Source organism: Danio rerio, chromosome 16 (assembly GCF_052040795.2).
Source record: "Danio rerio strain M-AB ecotype USA chromosome 16, GRCz13ab, whole genome shotgun sequence".
Taxonomy (NCBI): domain Eukaryota; kingdom Metazoa; phylum Chordata; class Actinopteri; order Cypriniformes; family Danionidae; genus Danio; species Danio rerio.
The window spans coordinates 2607501-2631372 of NC_141036.1; the positions used below are offsets into that span (position 1 = coordinate 2607501).

Here is a 23872-nt window from a genome sequence, read left to right on the forward strand (position 1 = left end):
TAAATTAAATTATTACTGCAGTCATTACTGCTTTTATTACTATCACCAATAATAATGATAATAATAATAATAATAATAATAATAATAATAATAGGAAAACCCGGTGGCGCAGTAGGTAGCGCTGTCACCTCACAGCAAGAAGGTCGCTGGTTCGAGCCACGGCTGGGTCAGTTGGTGTTTCTGTGTGGAGTTTGCATGTTCTCCCTGCGTTGGCGTGGGTTTCCTCCTGGTGCTCCGGTTTCCCCCACAGTTCAAGCACATGCGTTATAGGTGAATTGGGTAAGCTAAATTGTCGGTAGTGTATGAATGAGTATGTATGGATGTTTCCCAGAGATGGGTTGCAGCTGGAAGATATGCATAAAACATATGGTGGATAAGTTGGCGGATCATTCCAGTCTTGATTAATAAAGGTATACTAAGCCGACAAGAAAATGAATGAATTTAAGATGTTAATGACCATTAAACACGTCATAGCAGTCTTGTGAAAGATCTCCTTCAAATAAAAATAAAATACAGCACTTAACACGTATTTTTATTGCTCATTAGTAGCGCATTTGAGCAGTTAACATTGAAGGATGTTTGAGAATTACATTATTAAAAAAAAATAAAATAAAATAATGTAAAAAAAGAATAAATAAATAAATAAATAAATAAATAAATAAATAAATAAATAAATAAATAAATTAATTAATTAATTAATTAATTAATTAATTAAAATATAATTAATTATTTTTAATTAATTAATTAATTAATCAAAAAAATTATCAACACCGCTGTGTGTGAAGTAAGCGCTGAAGTTTATTTTGTATCTATAGCAACGGAATTAACGTTAACAGTCAGACAGTAACAAACTTCGTACGATGGCGATGGGGACTCAAGCATCTTCCAGCGAAAAAGGTAAATAAAGTTGTTGAAATACATCAAAGTTATCATAATCGTAATTATATTGCCTTTTCATGATTCTGAAATGTATGTAAGGTGTCGCCTGCTGAAATGAACTTTAGAAATCGACCGTCGTCAACGGAAATGTCTGACGTAAGATAATTTCGTAATAAAATGGTGGCGACCGTGGTGCTTTTACAGTATTTCATATAAGACCACATGTGTTGTTAAAATAAATCTGCAATTGTTTTATATGTGTGAAATAAGTTACAATATGAAGATGGCATTATATCTGTTGTGATTTTATAAATGCTTGTAACGTATGTTTGAGCGATTGAGGCTGGGTTGATGTTGGATCAGATATGGCTGCGGTCGGAAGTTAACAAGAATTATTAATATTATTATTAAATTTACCATTGGTTGTATCTTATTAAGGTCTACCCAACCGCAGAAGCCCCTGTCTGCAGCCTGCAGATCTGGGCGGGGATGAATGTGGGGCGGGGCTGCACATTCAGCCACGCCCAACTATACGATCAACCTGGAAAACGCCAACCCTAACACAGAAAACATTTTTTTAAAGGCTTTAAAACTTCATATCTCCTTAAAGGCCTTTAATTAAATAAATTACACAATATAAGTAGCTCGTGAGGTGTACTGCACTATAATTTAACCATTTACATGACAGAAGACGTGTACTTACCATGCAGAGATGAAAACCGGAATCGAAAGCATACAGTACATCAACGTCAATATGTTTCCGTGAACCAATTAAAGACTTGTAGGCGGAGCGACATGTTCAGTCCCGCCCACTTATGGGCGGGGTTGAATGTGCTGCCCTGCCCCATATTCAGCCCCGCCCCGATCTGCGGGCTGCAGATGGGTGTACATGGAGGAAGGAGAACCGGCTCGAGCAGGACTACAGCTGCCGTACAGGTCAAACACGTGCAGCGTGAATTATATTTACTTCTAAAAGGATCCCGAAAACAAAGAAGGTTTTTGCTATAATTTTAGTTAGTTTTGTATGTACACAATACAGTTTCAGTTTTTAAAAAAAGGACAATAATTTTACATGTTAGTTTCTGATTTTTTTGCTCGTTTTCGTTAACTGTAATAACCTTGCTTCAGTGTGGTTTCATGTGCAAAGTGATGTTCCAGCAGAAATGAAAATGCTCAAAACAGCTTGAGTTCACATAAGAAGATGTAGAAGATCAGATATTCGGACAAATGTTGGAAATCTGTAACCTCTGACATCCACAGGTAGGAAAAACAAATACTGTGGAAGTCAATGGCTACAGGTTTTTCCAAACATTCTTCAAAATATCTCCTTTTGCATTCAACAGAACACAAAACAGATTTGGGTAAATCCTGGTCGTTATTTCTTCTTTTGAAAGCCTGCTGTCTATGATATTGGACTTTTGTCATCCTGTCAAACAGCAGTACAGCTCTGCCTTTTGAGAAATATCCACCGGGATGAAAAGAGGCAAGGCAGCACTTTCACACATAAACACACAAATACTACAGAAGTCAATGGATACAGGTTTCCAGCATTCTTCAAACTATCTTCTTTTGCGTTCAACATTAAAAATAAAGCCATTAATGTTTGACACAAGTAAAGGATGAGTAAATGAAGACATTCAGAGCGGCGGCAGAATATAAAACAGAAAGCTGAAACTGAAAGTTTAAATGTTTTATTCTTCAAGTTTGTGACCTTCAGAAGAAACGTCAAGTAAAGATCAACAATTTGCTCCATTTTATTCTTCATTTCATGCTGGATATTGCTTTAAGTTCATCTGTTTTGACCTGATGTCAATGAATGCAAATTGAAACTCATTCAAATTAGTTCCAAACAGAGCTTTATAAGCATTTTAATAATAAAAAACGCACATATTGTACTTTTAAATGCTCGTATGATTTGCCAAACTTAAACTGATCCACAATAAAATATCACTAATAAACATTCAAAGACACACTGCAGGAAAAGCCTTTCTCACTGAGATGTTTAGTCTCGTTTCAAGTGCAAATATCTAGAAATAATTAAATCAGGAAGCACTTTCTAGACAAGTAAACACTCTTTGTCTTGATTTCAGAAATAATATCAGTGAGTTTCTCCCTAAAACAAGCTCAATAATCAGCCAAAGCCAAATAATCTGATGTCAAAAAGGAGAAACAAGATTATTATTGGCGTATTATTCCTCGAAACAATACAGGGTATGTCCAGAAAAAGCTTTAGTCCAGATATTTAGGATGGAAACAAGTGAAAAAGCGTCTAGCAGTGCAGGCCAATGACATTTTATTAGTACCAGAGATGCAGCGAAATCATGAACTCATTCAAGCACACGGTCATCAGGGCCCGGTTTTTCAAAAGTAATCCACTAGGATTTTGGATAAGGGATTGGATCAAATCTTGAAAATGGGTTTTTCAAAAGAAAAAACGGATTACCTAATCGGATTAGATCACCTAATCTAATCTTGGTTTTGATCCGGATCAAACCTTTAGTTTGGGTTTTTCAGACCTTTTTTGTAGGATCTGGATCACTTTGATCCAAAAAACCTGGATTAAACTGATCCCATCAGAAAGGTGGATTTAGCTGGGATTTCATGCCCAAAATGTAATGAAAACTTAAAAAGTGTATTAAATAATACTATTTTTGGATCATGCAGTATCTTACGAGATATACTATTTATTAATAAGGTTTTAATTTTATTTGTTCATCTGTCAGACTATAGTGAGTATAGGCTTTAACGTATTCAGCCTTTCAGTATAGGCCTACAGCAAAATAGAAAGAGTTTGGCCTCATAAAATAATCCCCCAAACAGCGGTCAAAACTGACCAAAAACAATACATTTTATTCTGTCACTAATTGATATATATATATATATATATCACAATGGAAAATATTTTTCTTTTTAGAATATTTATTAGCGATGCATGCAATGATTACAGAATAACAAAAAAGATTGCAAAGAATGGCAATCGCTGATTTTTGAAATCACCTTCAACAATTGCAAAAAGAGACTGAAATTGCAGAAGCACAGCTTCGTCTGGCAGAGGAACAACTGACTCTGACCAAACTGCAGCAAACCAAGGCCAATGACTTGAGATCCGCCTCCTAAAGGCTACCCTCAGACAAGCTGCTCTCTCCACATCAGATGAGGAAGTCTGAAATTATTGTGGAGTTTTTGACATTAAGTCTTTTTTTTTATTTACATCTATATTTGAAACTTATTATAAATATCCTTAATGTACAGTGTTGTAGGTCTCAGATGAGCAGACTGCTGGAAGAGGATGGGGTGGGGTTTTTCTTGTTTTTATTATTTATTATTATTATTATTATTTTAAATTATTATTAAATTTTCTTAGTTTTCATTTCAAATAAAAATAAAGTTATATTGACCCCACGCTGGCTATTCTACTCTTTACATATCTATAGTTCTACATTGTGATGTCCTATGCTGTTTGAGCACTGGTTATCCAGATTTAGTGATCCTGAAATGTTCCTATCCAGATCAGATTGATCCAATCCGATGTTGCTTTGAAAAACTGGTTTAAAAAGTAAGCTGGATTACGTGATCATAGATCGCAAAAACAGGATTACTAAATCTGGATCAATTTTATCCGGATTAAACCTTTTGGAAAAACCGGGCCCAGAAGCTGTTGCATTGCTCAGTCTTTATTCCTCACAGCCAAATGTTTCAGGAGAGATCTGACGAGGTTCAGGTCTGAGTCTGCTCATGGCTAGAAGCGTTGGGTTTGCATAGGAGTAATATTCTGGGCCGATGAACACCTTCAGGCCTTCAGCATCACAAAAGCCAGCATCAGTGTCAGCGAAGGGAATAAGCCTCACCGTTTGAGCAGTTCGGGGGGTGGCCACAAGGTCAACATCATACATCTTTTGATCTGAAGGATCAGGAGGAAAATCATTTCAGGAACGGACACACTTCATAATAACTACACAATATGAATCATTTATTAAGCATTAGCAAAAAGTGAACTCCTCACCTGTTAAGCATGACGTCTCATTTAATCGATGTTAGTGAGCTGTTACATCTACAAATGCTGTGTTCTTGTCTTATAAGCGCATGTATAATGTGTTCTTACAACGATCAATTTTATTAGTGTTTTGGAGCGCACTAGACTATAGAAAGACTTATTAGCATCTACAAAACATCTTGAACTGCAAGGTTGGATCAGAGCTGTGCTGGTCTGTGGCTCTCCTGGACTGAACTCTGCTATTTATACACATACAAATGCTTATCGGGTGAAGCTCACAGAGTGTTCCTACCTTTTATAATGTGAACAGTGTGTTGTTGTGGGCAGAGAAATGCTGCGTTCACAGGACCATCAATGCCCAGCTCTTCCTTCAGAGGTTTTGGATAGCCCTCTATCAGGGTATAATGGACTGCAGACTTATAGATGTAGACCTGATCACCCTACAAAAGAAAAGGTCAAACAGGTCAGAGAAGAAAACGGGGTCAGACTTTAATCTTGATGGTCCGTTTGTTGAACTTAAGTTGTATTGCATCTACACTAATTCACATGAGATTATAAGTAGACTGTTAGGTTGGGGTTGGGGTTGGGGTTAGTGTAGGTTGACATGTACTTGTAAAGTTTGTTATAGTCAGTTAAATGTGCGCTGAAGGAGCAGAATCAGCAGATATTAAGCAGTCTACTAATACTCAAGTGGACCATCAAAATAAAGTGCTACCGCTCTTCAAGCTCATTGATTTGGAGGAAATGACATTAGAGTGAGAACCCTGAAACAAAAGTAATGTAATGTAATGTAATGTGTATTTATATAGCGCATTTATCGTGTATAGCCAAACACCCAAAGCGCTCCACATTCATGAGGGGGGGTCTCTCCACACCACCACCAGTGTGCATCTCCACTTGGATGATGCGACGGCAGCCACAGGACAATGGCGCCAGTGCGCTCACCACACACCAGCTATTGGTGGAGTGGAGGGACAGTGATAGAGCCAGTTCGGTGGAAGGGGATGATTGGGATGTCATGATCATGAGGGCCGATTGAGGGACTTTGGCCAGGACACCGGGGTTACACCCCTATACTCTTTCACGAGAAGTGCCATGGGATTTTTAATGACCACACATAGTCAGGACCCCGGTTTAACGTCTCATCCGAAAGACGGCGCCCACTGACAGTGTAGTGTCCCCTTCACTATACTAGGGCATTAGGACTCACACAGGTTGAGCGCCCCCTGCTGGCCTCACTAACACCACTTACAACAGCAACCTAGTGTTCCCTAGTGGACTCCTATCCAGGTACAGACTAGGCTCAGCCCTGCTTAGCTCCAGTAAGCAACCGGTCTTGGGCTGCAGGGTGAAATGGCTGTAACAGTAAAGCAATAACGCTCTTGAGGTTTTTGAGTATTGGTTTTACACATTAATGACAAAATCAAGTATTTTTAAGTTGCTTTAACTTATTTTAATGAGTTAACCCTTGTGTGCTGTTTAAATTGATTCCCCTTTTGTTATGTTCGGGATAAAAGCACTGAGTTAAACTGCTGTAAAAGTGCATCAGATTATTAGTTTTTTCTAAAGTTTTTGCATAAATCTGTTATTCAGCCACAGTCCTGATCAAAACTGCTCAGATGTTTAGAAAATTACAACTCGTTAATTGCCAAAATCACCAATGATGTCACTGATTTGGTGAAAGAAAACACTTAAAGTGACGTATTTTCAACATAAAAAGTAATTGTGGACTGGATTTTTTAACCTTTTATCTCACATGTGAAGCAACATTGGCCTTTGATGCAGTGTTTTTGATTGATTTTCATTTTTTCTCTCCCTGATTTACTGTCGCTGGCTGTTTATGCCCCATTGACTTCCATTATAACCACATTCTCAATCATTCCTTCATTTCCTTTTCGGCTTAGTCCCTTTATTAATTCGGGGTCACCACAGCGGAATGAACCGCCAACTTATCCAGCAAGTTTTTAAGCAGCGGATGCCCTTCCAGCTGAAACCCTTCCCTGGGAAACATCCACACACACACTCATTCACACTCATACACTACAGCCAATTAAGCCTACCTAATTCACCTGTACCGCATGTCTTTGGACTGTGGGGGAAACCGGAGCACCCGCTGGAAACCCACACGACCGCAGAGAGACCATGCAAACTCCACACAGAAGCGCCACTGACCCAGCCAAGGCTCGAACCAGCGACCTTCTTGCTGGCAACAGCACTACCTATTGCACCACTGCGTCACCTAACTACATTTTGTTTGATTATAAAACCCTGACACACATGTTGCTTCACATTTGAGATAAAAGGTAAAATTCGAATGCACAATTACTTTTTATGTTGAAAATACGTCACTTTGAGTGTTTTCTTTTACCAAATCAGTGACATTATTGGTGAAATTCGCAATTGACCAGTTAAAATCCTGTAATTTTCTAAACATCTGAGCAGTTTTGATCAGGACTGAGGCGGAATAACAGATTTATGCAAAAACTTTAGAAAAAAATAATAATCTGATGCACCTTTACAGCAGTTTAGCTCAGTGAATGTTTTTTTATCCAGTTTCAACTCATTTGTTTAAGTTCTACACAGTTTAACTTCATATTTTTAGTCAGTTTTACTGAAGTAAGCTGAGACGACTAGAAAAGATCCAACTGTAAAATGCAAGGCATCAATATTTGTTTACTGTGCACCTGAATGATGTACATATTTTCTCCATAAGCAAACGCAGCATCCACTCGACCGGAGATTTCCTTCCATAACCTGGAAATGGGGAAATGGTGACTGCCATCTCGGTGTGTGTCCAATCTCACGTACATCACATCTGCAAGTGTGAGGATTATTAAATGTTAAAATTATAGTTAAGCTCTTAGATTATTTATCAGCACAACACTGAAAAAAAACACGTGTTTCATGTCCAAATGTCTAAACATTCTTCTAGACAGCGAAGCAGGCAAAACACAGTTTTCAGAGTCAAAATGAAGAGAGTTTTTCCTTAAAACAAGCTAAACAATCTGCCAATGAGTGAAGAAAGATCATCTTGTTTCTGTTTTGACACAAGATTATTTCACTTCCCACATTGGCAGATTATTGAGCTTGTTTTAAGGAAAAACTCTCTTCATTTTGACTCTGAAAACAGGACGATATGTTTAGCTTGTCTAGAAAATGCTTCTTGATTTAAAGAGCTGGTCCAGAGTGTATTTTTAAGGCTCGTTTATGTTTATAAGATGCAAAGTAATGTGTGCTCATGCTTCACTTGTAGAAAATCTTATTTGCTCACATATCTGACTTTGATTATATACAGCTACTCAGCTAACATGAACACCACTGTCATGTTTCCTAGTTCCTCTGAAAGCCCCGCCCTCGAGAGGCTCTGATTTGTCAGCTAACATAATGTGCTGTGATTCGCGGATCGGCTCCATGTAACCAGGAAAAGCGTCACGCTCCTACAAGCACGTGCTTTAGCCCTGTGTAAACACTGTCCGTCAGAGCATCTGTTAGCCCTATCAGAGTGAGCCTGAATCAGACAGAAAATGAAGAGCACACAGCTGAACCTCACGCCTGCTCTCTAAAATAACATCTGACAAGTGTCTTTCACATATATTTAGGGTATTACCATGTCAGTAATATGAAACACCACATCTCTTTTACGAGTTCATTATTTGAGATGTAGAACGCAGGGAAAGCGTCCGTATAGAGAGACACTGCAGCGCTGCTGAAGATTGTGGCGGTTTACAGCAGTTTAACTGATAAACTCATGTTTGTAGCTAACTTGTTAGCGGTGCCAAACAGCATTTCCTGTTGTTTACATCCTTGTTTACGTACTCGCTACAACATACCGTTAACGTTAGACAGTGTGCATGTAATAGATCAATTTTAACAAATAAAAACACTCACAGGTTGTTGCTCACAATCCACAGCTTCATCTATTCTGGTAGGAGCTGCTCCTTCTCTGAGGAGTTTTAGCCGAATCCAGCACTGAACTAGGAGATTCTGGAAGCTGTCCTTTGTCAAACGCTAGCTATATATATTTTTATAATTCTCAGGAACATTATTATAATTAAATTGTTCTTCTCTCTTTGTGTTGTGTCCTTTGGAATCCCAAAAACAGAAACAGAAGAAGCTCTGTGATAATAGCAGCGTTTGGACGCCATTTTAGCTTACTCTGCTACAACCATAGATATATACACTAGATATCGCATAGGGACCCTGAGCATGCGTCAATAGCGCCGCCATGTTGGTACAGTGCTCCCAGGACAAATGTCATTCAACCGCACTAGTCAAGACAGAGTTATTACGTGAAGATGCGGGACTTTAGCGCTGTCTACGGGTGTAGTAACGAGCAAACAAAGAAAACAAAGCACGAAGGCAGAACATTTCATAGGTAATATTAAGTTTTTTTCTGTTTTTGTATGTTGTGAACTTTTGTGCTAATCAGGTCACGTTATTGATGATAACAGTCACTTACTGCATTCACCATAAGGCAAAGCAGCTCCAACTCGCACTAAACACTCGGCTTATGCTAGTTTTATTGAATAAAATCAGCAAACAATGCAAAAGAAATATGACAGCGAGATGCTGCGCTGCCAGAAACTTGTATTATTGTCGGCTAACGTTAGTGAAAGAGTCGTTCAGGGGATTCATTCACAAACTAATCGCTCCCTCCGTCAGTATGAGAAGTGAAAGCAGGAGAGGAGCTGTGTTTCAGGACATGACTAGATCAAATTTAACAGGGAGGGTGAATAGTACATTTCCACACACACAAACACAAGCTTTTTGTCAGGAATGCCCGTGCGGTCACTGATCCATCAATGTAGAAAAGTGATGTAAAATTATAATTTTCGTTAGTTAGAAATATAAAAATTACACACTAACATCCAGGAAAACTCCTGATCATAGATATATGTGTATATGTGTATATCTCTGGCTTTGGATGGCCACAGTCTTCCACTGTACCTTGGTCCCGCATTCATTTCAAAGGAGCGCTACCCTGTAGCAAGATGGCGGCGCTATTGACGCATTCCGTCCAATAGACAACAATAGGCCAGGCGACATCTAATGTATATATCTATGTGCTACAACATTACAGCTCCTCTGGCCACGCCCCTTTGCTGCAGGGAGTGTGTGTGCACATGGTAAATGCGCGTAACCTGAAGCGTTTGTGATCTCACGAGCCTGGATGTATTTTTTTGTAGTCCCCAAACTTTGTTCGCTGTAGGCTTTGCTAAGCTAACTCTGTTAAAGCCAACGTCTCCCTTTGCATTGAACTTTGAGCGTCTTCATTCAGAGATGTTGTTTATGTTCAAACAGCTACTTTACACATGAGCTAAAGCTTAACATATGATATCATAATGGACCACCCCTTTTAGGAATTTGTAGATATTTGGATTAGAAACAACTCTAAGTGAAAAACTCCAAGTACGAAAAGCATGTATTGCAGTGTGGATCCTGATAAAGAAGTTGATTTACCCTGGAACGCATACATTCTGCCTCTCTCATCAGCGCTGATGGCATCCAGCTTGACCTCACTGCAGCGCAGTTTTCTTGCACCTCCTCCATGACCTACAGAAAATGTACACATATAGATAATGCAATTCATTCATTTTCCTTTAGTTTCTCTATTTACATGGGGTTGCCACAGTGGAATGAACCACCAACTATTCCAGCATATTTTTTACACAGCGGATGCTCTTCCAGCTGCAACCCAGCAATGGAAAACATCCAAACACTCTTGCATTCACACACACACACTCCTACACTACGGACAGTTTAGTTCATCAATTTACCTATAGGCAAGGCAGTGGCGCAGTAGGTAGTGCTGTCGCCTCACAGCAAGAAGGTTGCTGGGTCGCTGGTTCGAGCCTCGGCTCAGTTGGCGTTTCTGTGTGGAGTTTGCATGTTCTCCCTGCCTTCGCGTGGGTTTCCTCCGGGTGCTCCGGTTTCCCCCACAGTCCAAAGACATGCGGTACAGGTGAATTGGTTTGGCTAAATTGTCCGTAGTGTATGAGTGTGTGTGTGAATGTGTGTGGATGTTTCCCAGAGATGGGTTGCGGCTGGAAGGGCATCCGCTGCGTAAAAACTTGCTGGATAAGTTGGCGGTTCATTCCGCTGTGGCGACCCCGGATTAATAAAGGGACTAAGCCGACAAGAAAATGAATGAATGAATGAATGTTGGAGTAGTTGGCGGGTCATTCCACTGTGGCGACCCCGGATTAATAAAGGGACTAAGCCGACAAGAAAATGAATGAATGAATGAATGAATGAATGAATGAGTGAATAAATGAATGAACGAATGTTGGCTGGTCATTGCGCTGTGGTGACCCCGGATTAATAAAGGGACTAAGCCGACAAGAAAATGAATGAATGAATGAATGAATGAATGAACGAATGAATGAATGAATGAGTGAATAAATGAATGAACGAATGTTGGCTGGTCATTCCGCTGTGGTGACCCCGGATTAATAAAGGGACTAAGCCGACAAGAAAATGAATGAATGAATGAATGAATGAATGAGTGAATAAATGAATGAACGAATGTTGGCTGGTCATTCCGCTGTGGTGACCCCGGATTAATAAAGGGACTAAGCCGACAAGAAAATGAATGAATGAATGAATGAATGAATGAATGAGTGAATAAATGAATGAACGAATGTTGGCTGGTCATTCCGCTGTGGTGACCCCGGATTAATAAAGGGACTAAGCCGACAAGAAAATGAATGAATGAATGAATGTTGGAGTAGTTGGCGGGTCATTCCACTGTGGCGACCCCGGATTAATAAAGGGACTAAGCCGACAAGAAAATGAATGAATGAATGAATGAATGAATGAATGAATGAATGTTGGCGGGTCATTCCGCTGTGGTGACCCCGGATTAATAAAGGGACTAAGCCGACAAGAAAATGAATGAATGAATTCCCCTATAGCGCATGTGTTTGGACTGTGGAGGAAACCGGAGCACCCAAAGGAAACCCATGCCAACACGAGGAGAACATGCAAACTCCACACAGAAATATCAACTGAGCCAGCCGGGACTCAAACCAGCAACCTTCTTGCTGTGAGGCAACAGTGCTAAACACTGAGCCACCGCAATTCATCCAAAAAAAGAAGTTGGCCATATGACCCAGCCCTACTCAAGCTGAGAGAATCAGCCATTTTGGCTCATTTTGCATGAATCGAAATTGTTTTGAAAGTGAAGTAAACGTTAAAGGAGACCTATCCTGTCCCTTTTACAAGCTGTAAATTAAGCCTGATGGCCCTAGAGTGCATGTAATGAAGTTTCAGTGCAAAATACACCACTGATAATGTTCGATAACTCTCTGAAACGGATCCTTTTAGGCTTTGATCCCAATTGTGCCGCTTTGGTGACTGTCGCTTTAAATGCAAATGAGATTGTGCTCTTTTCAGAAGAGGGTGGAGCTACAAATGCCTGTGTGTCAGCATAGTGGCAGATTCACAAACAAGACTAACCTCCTATGCTAATGAGGTGGAGATAGTCACTAGTGGGAAGATCATTATTATTTTATTTTAACTTTTTTTTTCTTTATTTACCTTTTTTATTTTATCCATTATTGTATTTATTATTTGTTTCCTTTTTGTAGTTTTAATTAAATTTTATTATAATTATAATTTAAATTATTTATTTTTTACTGTATTAATCTATTATCACTATGTATTTATATATGGAGTGTTTATATATTGCATGCTTTATTGTCAATTGTGGTGTGAATGTTTGTTGGACCAAAGTTGTAAGTTGTTATGCTTTAAGGTAAAAAAAAATAATAATAAAAAAAGTTATTAAAAAAAAGTTAAAAAGAGATGTTCAATATTGTATGCATGTAATTCAACAAAGTTATGAGGCTTACCGAATCCTTCACCACACCTCATGAAGTAGTTTCGTGCATCTTTGGGATAATTTCCCGTGACCTCCCCAGTAACAGGATGAAATCTGGTGAAGTTGTGACCATGAAAGCAATAGTAGTGCTCGAGCCAGCGGAAAGCAGAAGTGCAGTTTGGTAAATGTGTCCACACCTTCTTCTTAACCGACTTTGTCTTGATGTCGAAACCATAGGCTTCATTTCCTAAAGAGATATATAAATGTTAGAAATCACATTAAGCAGAGTAACATGCACTCACAATGGCGTCTTTTCACATTTTCCTGGTTTCTCAGCAGCAGAAGTCGTCATAGTTGGTAAAAAAAAAAAAAAGTGTGAATCGTCTCAGACTGGTTTCTTGAACATGACAATGAGTTCACTGTACTCAAATGACCTCCACAGTCACCAGAGCTCAATCCAATAGAGCAGCGGTTCTCAAACTGTGGTACGTGTAACACTAGTGGTACGCGGGCTTCCTTCTAGTGGTACGCGGAGGAATGAAATATGGCATGTACATGCTACATATATTTCAAAATTTATGAAAAATGATGTATATAGTATGCATATATGACATATAGCCTGTATTTCTGAGGTAATTTGCCATGTTTTTTAACTATGCAGAGTTGTAGCTGCTTTACTGGGCCTAATACACTACTGTATTTCAATACTGCTTATTTTGGGGTTACTTGGAGAGACAATTTTTTTCTGAGGTGGTACTTGATGAAGAAAGTTTGAGAACCACTGCAATAGAGCATCTTTGGGATGTCGTATGGATTGGCATCATGGATGTGCAGCCGACAAATCTGCAGCAACTGCATGATGCTATCATGCCAATATGGAGCAAAATCTCTGAGGAATATTTCCAGCACCTTGTTGAATCTCTGCCATGAAGGATTAAGGCAGTTCTAAAGGCAAAAGGAGGTCCAACCCGGTACTAGTAAGGTGTACCTAATAAAGTGGCCGGGAGTGTACATAAATACAAATAAAAGTTTTTACATTTTTAAAATATATGAATATTAATAATTAATATTAATTTTATGGATCTAACATGCTTATGACCGTTAAATGTGTCATAAACAGGCTCCAAAGGGTTTTAAAGTGTCAGTTCACTCAAAAGCACGAACATTCTGCTATTAATTACTCCCTCGTGTTGTTCCAATCGCCTGAGATCTTTATTTATCCTCAGAACACAAATTAATAACACCTCTTATTTTGGGGGGTGTATAAAGCCACCCATTCTGACAGTTCAGTTGCCAACAGGGCACGTTACGATTGATTGGATAACCTTTGAAGAAGAGCACCGAATCCGTGATGCATTCGCCTTTGGGACACTCGACAGCAGCATCTAGATGGCTGGGGACGCCAGGAAACTCCTGCTGGATCTCCATTGGGTAGCCTTTCTCGAGTGTGTAGTTGTAATAGCTGAAGACTTTATCATCCTTAAAAGAAAGCACTGAATCAGCATGTGTACGGTTGACTGTATTACAGACTGTAGGTTTGGGTTTGCACACTGAAAAAAATACATAATTAATTGGATTTACTATTTATTAAATAGTAGCTGGTTGCAAACCAATTTTAACAAACAAAGTTTAAAAATTAATCATGTATTACACTGTACTTATTGGGCTCTATTTTGACGGTCCATGCGCAGGGCGCAAACGCTTTCAGGGCGTGTCAGGACACGTTTTTGCTAATTTAAGGACGGGAAATCTGCCTTGTGCCGTGGCGCATGGTCTAAAAGGGTTGAGTTTATTTTCTTAATGAGTTATAGGTGTGTTTTAAGAATAAACCAATCAGAGTCTCATCTCCCATTCCCTATAAGAGTCAGCTGCGTCACGCCAAGAGCGCATTCGCTATTTACAGGACGCAAAGTAAGTCTAAGTGGAAAAAATGAGCATTTCACAAGCAAACAGTTAACAGAAAACTGTTAAACAGAGCATCTACTGCGTGAGAATGAGAGATAATGGATCTACTTTCACTTTGGCTCTTGGATAGGGAAACCTTTACACACAGACATCAATTAGCCTATAAATAAATACTTTTGTTTGTTAAGCGCAAATATTAGTTTCAAAACTATTTCTAAATTCAGCTATAATTTCCAGCAAACGAATAAATGAACAATAATAACAAAATGGAGGAGGAGGAGGAAGAGGAGGGCGGCCGGGGCGGCCAATCCGGCGGCTTTTCGCGCAAGAACAGCGTGGGCGCGAACGGCGCGCGCTCCCGAGAGGCGCCCGAGATGCGAAAAAGCGCGCACAGCGGCCTCTCGCGGATCCGCGAAAACAAAAACCGCTCGAATACGTACCTCCCGGGACGTATCTCAAGGTCCGCAGAAACGTCCGCAGGGCTACGTTTCCACAATGAGCCTGGGTTGGAAAAAGTGCACACAGCTTCCTCTCGTGGATTCGCGAAAACAAAAACTGCTGTTGTTTGTTAGTGTGGTGTCACAGACAAAAATAAAATCTGCCACTGCTGCTGAATGTTTAAGGCTATCTCGGTCATCATACAGTAAACATCAGTGATATGCATCTAAACAGTCTCTGGGTCATTGCGTGTAAAGATTTTAGACTTCTAGGACACTTTTAACGCTTCCAAACAGTTTGCTGCAATTATAAAGTGCACAGGTCTTAAGGTAGTTCATTATGATGTGGTTTACCTTCTAAGTGCGATTTAATTGGACAGAAATCACAGGACTGATTTCTCTAATCCCCATAGACAAGAATACAGTGGTAACTACAGGTTGAAGGACAGTAGTGGAGTAAAAGTACCAATATTGCACTAAAAATGCACTTAAGGGAAAGCAAAAGTTCCCATTTTTCTTTTAGTAAAGTTCAATTCCTGAGGAAAACTACTTCATTACAGTAATTTGAGTATTTGTAACTTGTTACTCTTTACACCACTAATTATTAAGAGCAAGCTGTTAATTATTCCTAGTCTTTTCTCCTATAGACGAATGAATCGGAAGTTCTAAAACAATTGCAAAAACGAGCGCACTTCCACATTGCAGAATAAAGCTGATTAGAAAGGAATGAGACTGATCTCAAATAAGCACCAGAAAGAAGTAGATGTGGTCATGACTGCTGGCGTCATGTTCATGGTGCATGCGGAAAGCTGCATCAACGTGACCCAGGTGAGCATAGTCATCCAGCTCTGTGAATACACTGCTCGAGAGCACAGATGCTCCAGAAAAACCCTTCCACAAACGGTCACCTACAGAAAGAAAGAATAGCCATGAAAAGGAGAGCTGAAAATTAGTAAAGAATCATATTTGTTTTTGGTCAAACTTCACAATAAGATTTCATTAGTTTATGTATTTATTAGAACATGTATTAATCATTTACTAATGCATTATTGAAATCCAATTCATGCTTGTCAGCGTTATTCAATGCACTGAGAGTTGACATGAACTAATGTTGAATGACTTTATTATCATTAACATGAGCAAATACTTTTAATAAATGTGCTGTTCATTGTTTGTTCATGTTATTGACTGCTTTAACTAACAATAATGAATGTAACCTTAATGTAAAGTGTTACCACATGTTTTTTTTTTTAATAAATACCTTTGAAAAAGAAAGTGTTTCCTTTCTCGTCTGGAGCGATGGCATCAAATTCAATGCCTTTACATCGGTCTTCATGGTGGTCCTCAGGGGCATCTATGATGTTATGATTGTATTATTCATATTCATATCATTCATATCTGGACTACAAAACAATCTGCCAATGTGATCATCAAAATAATAGTTTGTCAAAAGGAAAAACAAGATTAATTTGATTACCACATTGGCATATTATTGTGCTTGTTTTAAGGAAAAAATCACTTAATTTTGGCATATTATTCCCAACACAAAGGCTGTCAATTCTGAATATGTACCCCTATATACATTTCTGGAGAGCAACCAGTATGTCCCAGGAGGTTTTTTTTTTTTTTTGCAGTTTTTGTCTTTGAGAATAGACTAGAGCCCATTGTGTATGCTTATTAAGATCTCAAATTTCTCTCATGAGTGCCATCCGTGCCTGCTGTTCTCGCATGAATCCACCAGAGGCCACTGTTGACTGACTGCCCCACCCGACAGAGTTTTCAAAAGCACAGATTGACACGACCACCATCTTCCCTTAATCCAACCGACAGTGTTTTCAAAAGCACCTATTGACACGCCCACCATGTTCCCTAAACCCAACCGATAGTGTTCTCAAAAGCACTGATTGACCCGCCCACCCCCTTCCCTAAATCCAACCGACAGTGTTTTCAAAAGCACCGATTGACCGGCCCACCCCCTTACCCAAATTTAACCGATAGTGTTTTCTAACGCACTAATTGACCCACCCACCCACTTACCCAAATTCAACCGATAGTGTTTTCTAAAGCACTGATTGACCAGCCCACTCCTTTCCCTAAACCCAACCGATAGTGTTTTCTAAAGCACCGATTGACCGGCCCACCCCTTTCCCTAAACCCAACCGATAGTGTTTTCTAAAGCACAGATTGACCGGCCCACCCCTTTCCCTAAACCCAACCGATAGTGTTTTCTAAAGCACAGATTGACCGGCCCACCCCCTTTCCCTAAACCCAACCGATAGTGTTTTCTAAAGCACAGATTGACCGGCCCACCCCTTTTCCTAAACCCAACCGATAGTGTTTTCTAAAGCACTGATTGACCAGCCCACTCCTTTCCCTAAACCCAACCGATAGTGTTTTCTAAAGCACCGATTGACCTGCCCACCCCCTTACCCAAATTCAACTGATAGTGTTTTCTAAAGCACAGATTGACCGGCCCACCCCTTTCCCTAAACCCAACTGATAGTGTTTTCTAAAGCACAGATTGACCGGCCCACCCCTTTCCCTAAACCCAAACGATAGTGTTTTCTAAAGCACAGATTGACCGGCCCACTCCCTTTCCCTAAACCCAACCGATAGTGTTTTCTAAAGCACCGATTGACCTGGCCACTTCCTTCCCCAAATTAAACCGAAAGTGTTTTCTAAAGCACTACATACAAAAGAACAGCTGAAAGTTGAAATGCAGCCATACGTACCTCTGGCTACATAATTCACAATCTCCAGAAATGTATACGGGGACACGTTTTCAGAATGAGCCTCGGTTGCAACATTCCTAAAACAAGACTTTATGTTTTGCTTCTTGGTTTAAACATTTGGAATAAGTAAGAAAAGCATTTTTAATAACTGGATTATGAATGTTAAGCCGGCAGCTGGCTCTCTGCAACTCTCACACGGTCACCCACTGCAGCTAAGCAGGGCTGTGCACTATATAAATTTAAGGAATTATAATAATAATAATAATTATTATTATTATTATTATTATTATTATTATTAATAGCCTACTGGCAGCCAATATTCAACATTCATAATCCACCAAGCAACAAAAGACATCTAATATAAGACATCTAACAAGCATGCCAACTACTTACATAGTGGAAAAAAAATACTATGAAAGTCAATAAGAGCCAGCGATACTGACCAGCATTCTTCAAAACTCCTCAAAAGTTCTTCTGTTCAACATCACTCAATTTCACTCCTTAAAAATGTAATTAAATCATTTTTATAGGAGGCTCCAACATTATTCTACAGTTGTTCTTGGATTCTTGGATTTGCGTTTATCAGTAAAGTCAATGTTAAAAATAAACCTTCTTTTATAACATTTGTAGACTTAATATAATGTTTGTAGACTTAATATAATGTTTGTAGAGTTAATATAATGTTTGTAGACTTATTATAATGTTTTAACTACACCCAAGAAAGAATATCAGATTTTCATGCCTACCTTTCAGCATAACATCATGTTGTCTGGAAAAAAGAGAAAATAATGTCAATAACATCTTTATATATGTTAAATCAACCACAATAACCAAAAAAAAACACTGCAAAAATGCTTTTTTATCAAGTTTAAATATCTAAAACTTTTTAAATCAAGAAGCATTTTCTAGACAAGCAAACACTATAGTCTTGTTTTCAGAAATAATATCCCAACATAAGTGACTTTTTCCCTAAAGCAAGCACAATAATCAGTGTAAGCTGATGTTGATAACCACAAAACGATGCATTTTGACATAAGCTTATTGTGCTTATCCTGTTGGCAGATAATTTTGCTTGTTTTAAGGAAAAAACTCTCTTTACTCATTATTTCTAAAAACAAGACATTATTTTTGCTTGTCTAGAAAATGCTTCTTGATTTAGGGATTTGTAGATATTTGGACTAGAAGCAAGACAGAAAATCTTAATATTGGAAAGTCATGCAGTCATGATTTACGCCTGGACATGAAATGCTTGAGCAATTGTTAAATGTTTGTGTGCTGTAAACTGAGGACAACTAATGAATGAGAAATGCCGATGTGGACTTTAATCAGTCAGTATCAGTGTTATTGACTAATCTCTGTAGCACAACATACAAGCAAACAGAGAGTTATACAAACACACTGGACTGACATGAACTAAAATAGTTGTCATGATCACAAGTCTCACAGTACACCTGCTAATCAACCGTTTTCCATTTATTTACGGTTGTGAATTGCAGTATGGGATGTTGATCTCTGCTCTGTCCACTTTTGATGTTGAAAATTTAACTCTACAGTTTAACAAAGTGACTATTATTGACATTTTAGTAGTTTGAAACAACATAAAAAAGTAATATCTATAGCAGTGGTTCTCAAACTTTTTTCATCAAGTACCTCCAAGTCTCTCCAAGTAGCACCAAAATGAGCAGTATTGAAATACAGTAGCGTTGTAGGCCCAATAAAGCAGCTACAACTCTGCACAGTTAAAAAACTTGGCAGATTACCTCAGAAATATAGGCTATATGTCATATATGACATATTATATACATCATTTTTAATACATTTTTGAAATGTGTGTAGCATGTACATGGCATATTTCATTTCTCCGCGTACCACTAGAAGGAAGCCCGCGTACCACTAGTGTTACACGTACCACAGTTTGAGAACCACTGATCTAGAGGAATAAGTCTGCAAAATAACAGAAAATGTACTGGCAGTTTATTACAAGGTATTTGTAGCGTAATATACGACACCAACGGAGACGATATACCACAATAAACTATTAAAAATAATATTAAAAGTCACTTTTTCAGGGTTTAAAGTTCTCAGGAGAAGTATGAAGGTCCCATAATGCAATTTAAAAGCATAAATAAATGGAGAAAACTATAAAAAAAAACATAAATCACAAAATACGGAAAACTGCTAATTTATGGATGTTTTTTACAGTTTGGAAATGAAAATTTCATGGCTTGATTATAGTGACCAAAATAATTAAATCTATAAATTAATCACACAAGCTTTAGGCAGTCCACCAATGCTTTTGTATATAAGAATGAACAAACAACAGATGAAATGTGCAATTTTTTAACAACACAAGACTGTAAAGCAACATAACGACAAAAAAGTCAAGACAAATGTTTTTGGTTGCTTTGACTTATTTTAATAAGTTAATCTGGTTTTAACTACAGTTATACAAAGTTCATTCATTCATTTTCTTTTCGAGTCCCTTTATTAATCAGGGGTCACCACAGCGGAATGTACCAGGGCCTGAGTGGGACTCTTTTTCAGCCCTGGAGTTTCAAGCCTTAGACCGGCCCACCTCACTACACCACTGACTGTATTAAAATAAGGTCATTTCCAATTCAGTTTCTAATTACAGTTTCACGTCTTTTTTGAGAAAACAGCTGTTTTAGAACTTCAAATGTTCAACAACCCTTACAGTATTATATGTCTTAACAATAAAAATGAAAAAAAAAAAATATATGCTACTCAGACCGAACCCGGGTTGGCGGCATTATAACCTGATGTGCTAACCACTTTACCACAATAGCTGTACATTGAATGGTGATTTATTTAGTTATATAATCATTAACCAGCAGGCTGCGTCTTGCTCACGAGGCTATGAGAAAATAGATAAAAAGAGCAGAGTTGCGGTAAAATAATGAATAAGAAGGCTGTGGTGAAGTAAATAAATAATTTTTTTTTTTAAAAAGTGTGACTGCTGAGAGCAACAGATTCTGGAGCTAGGGACACCGGCCCACAGGGAATTCTCCCGGTCCTCCCGTTTAGCCAATCCGGGCCTGGAATGTACCGCCAACTCATCCAGCACATGCTTTAAGCAGCGGGTGCCCTTCCAGCTGCAACCCATCACTGGGAAACACCCATGCACTCACGAATACACACACACTCATACACTATAGTCATGTATTCATTCATTCATTTTCTTGTCGGCTTAGTCCCTTTATTAATACGAGGTCGCAACAGCGGGATGAACCACCAACTTATACAGCACATTTTTACACAGCAGATGCCCTTCCAGCAGCAACCCATCTTTGGGAAACATCCCACACACACTCATACACTACGGACAATTTAGCCTACCCAATTCACCTGTATTGCATGTGTTGGGACTGTGGTGGAAACCCATACACACTCATTCACACACCTTCACTAGTCAATTTTAGCTTAGCCAACTCTATATAGTGCATTGGATTGTGGAGGAAACCGGAGCACCCGAAGGAAACCCACACCAACATGGGGAGAGCATGCCAACTCCACACAGAAACGCCAACTGACCCAGCCGAGGCTCCCAGCCAACCTTCTTGCTGTGAGGCGATCGTGCTACCCACTGCACCACCGCGTTGCCCCTTTAAATAAGGTTAGTCATTCTGATTAAATGCAAGTTGAGATGACTAGAAAAGTAGATTAGATTCAACTTAAAAAGTTGGCTAAGTGGCTAGCACCGTGGCCTCACAGCAAGAAGTTTGCTGGTTCGAGTCCCGGTGTCCTGACATTTTAACCTACCCATCAGATTACGCAACCAACATAAGGTCGGGGTTGGGGATTAGGTAGGTTCAAGTGATGTTGCAGCTTCATATCACACTAGTACTCCACATTAAAAATCTGATGGGTGGTATATTCCATCATCAAAATGTGCTACCTACTTTTAAAATAGATGGTAGGACAATCTGACAAGGTAGAAAAATCGACTCCAGCTGGGTCAGTTGCCATTTCTGAGTTTGCATGTTCTCCCCAGGATGTTGTGGGGTTCCTCCTGGTGCTACGGCTTCCCCCACAGTCCAAACACATGCGCTATAGAGGAATTGATTAAGTAAATTGGATGAGGTGTGTGAATGCCAGAGTGCTGAGTAAAATATATGCTGGATTAGTTGGTGGTTCATTCCGCTGTGGCGTCCGCAGATAAATAATGGAATAAATAAGCTGAAGGACAATAAATGAATGAATGAAAACATTTAAGACAGCATGATTTTTGTACAGCAAAGCATGGCACTGTACAACCTTTCAGCAACAATCACTGAATAAAATGAGTAAGTGTAATGTGATGTTGTATCAGAGATACTCACGCCGGCAAACAAACAAAGGAAATTTAATATTTATTATGTATCAGGAAAAAAAAAAACATTCTACTTCATTATTATTAATAATAAAAATAAGAATATTTTTTATTTTATTATTTTAAAGTCTACTTTTAGATTTTGACACTTGTAAAACACTGCAGAAATGTTCTAACCATCAGGCCCATGTCAAATACAGTACAGATACTTAACAAATAACCTACTCTAAATTAAAAGCATTAACGTATGCTATGTTTTTTTGTGTTCACTAGCTTTGGAGCAATAACAGTAAAAATATACTAGCTTTGGTTGTGGTCAAAATGGCATCAATGTTTTCAAAGTGCACTGTGAAGGGAGCAATTGTAAACATGAAGATCGCTAAAACTGAACTGTAAAAATACTTTGAAAGCAAATTACAGCTAAGAGAGATGACCTTAATGCTGTTTTTAATAATTCCAAGTTTAAATGTTAGAATGTTCTAATTGAATAGGGCATAGGGGAGATAACTGAAAATAGAACACAGCCAGGAATGGTTCATTCCGCTGTGGCGTCCGCAGATAAATAATGGAATAAATAAGCTGAAGGAAAATAAATGAATGAATGAAAACATTTAAGACAGCATGATTTTTGTACAGCAAAGCATGGCACTGTACAACCTTTCAGCAACAATCACTGAATAAAATGAGTAAGTGTAATGTGATGTTGTATCAGAGATACTCACGCCGGCGCTGCGTGGCTCAGAGATAAAGCCATGCAAACACACAGGGAAAGAAACACCACTGCCATAATGAGCCGTTCGCTTGATCCAGATGAGCTCAACAGAAGTCAAGCGTGTTAAAAACTGAAACACATCCATGTAAACAGACACTGAGCTTTATACTGGCGCTCTCTGGGGGTGGGGGATAAACGAGTGTGTTCTGCAATCCTTTAGCAAACATGAGCAAATTTACCGACAGAGCAGCAGAGAACACTCTAGACTGAAAAAAGGGAAACTACGCTGTAAATAATGCTGGCTTAGACATGATCGATTTGTGTTGATGCAACATGAAGGAATGAAGACTGAACTTTTCTGTTGTCCAGAAAGCTTGTTTGCTGTTAGCCTGAATGAGTTGCAAAATATTCCCGAAAAGACAGTGATCAGACGTCCTGGTTTTTCCCAGGACAGTCAAATATTCCAGCATCCAATCAAGCATTTCCAAGCAAGGTATAATTATAATTTAGACCAGGGGTCACCAACATGGTGCCCGTGGGCACCGGGTAGCCCGCCAGGTTCACATGAGTTGCCCGCGGGCCTGTTCTAAAAAATAGCTCACCATAGCACCACATATGAGTAATCTGCATCTAAAATTTGTATAGGTATTCTTTTTAAATCACACTTGCATTGGTGTAAATTTGAAAATTACTTTAAGTTATATACTGTGTAAAAAAAAAAAAACTTTAAAAACAATTTCAGACAAATGAAGTGTTGCATATTAATATTTATCTAACTTGTTAAATCATTGTTGACAACTACTGTGAGCAATCATTAACATGATCAATGTCTTCACAAAGATCAATATTATTAATTATTAATAATAACATATAATTAAAAGGAAATTAAGAAAAATGTGTTATTTAATAACTGGTAGCCCTTTACACTAATCAGTACCCAAGAAGTAGCTCTCAGTTTCCAAAAGGCTGGTGACCAATGATTTAGACCATATTTTATTCTCAACACATCACTAAAGAGCAGTAATGAAGCTCTTCTCCACTTCAGTTAAAATGATATTTAA

General features: G+C 38.7%; 1 protein-coding gene across 2 annotated transcripts; it reads right to left on the reverse strand.

Moving 5' to 3' along the window:
- Nucleotides 1-2554: 2554 nt before the first annotated feature.
- hpxb (hemopexin b) lies at nucleotides 2555-22948 on the reverse strand. 2 transcript variants are annotated; one of them, XM_087286394.1, is made up of 11 exons: nucleotides 22822-22948; nucleotides 18516-18538; nucleotides 16299-16391; nucleotides 15788-15945; nucleotides 14021-14174; nucleotides 12727-12942; nucleotides 10334-10426; nucleotides 7558-7688; nucleotides 5166-5313; nucleotides 4728-4780; nucleotides 2555-2682 (listed from the first exon to the last, which is right to left on the reverse strand). In XM_087286394.1, the coding sequence occupies exons 1-11, from the start codon at nucleotides 22884-22886 to the stop codon at nucleotides 2641-2643; spliced, it is 1176 nt and encodes a 391-aa protein (XP_087142520.1). In that variant the 5' UTR covers nucleotides 22887-22948; the 3' UTR covers nucleotides 2555-2640. The 2 variants fall into 2 exon arrangements, with proteins under 2 accessions (XP_087142520.1, XP_087142518.1); XM_087286392.1 differs by lacking the exon at nucleotides 2555-2682 and having other exon boundaries at nucleotides 2719-4780.
- Nucleotides 22949-23872: the final 924 nt, after the last annotated feature.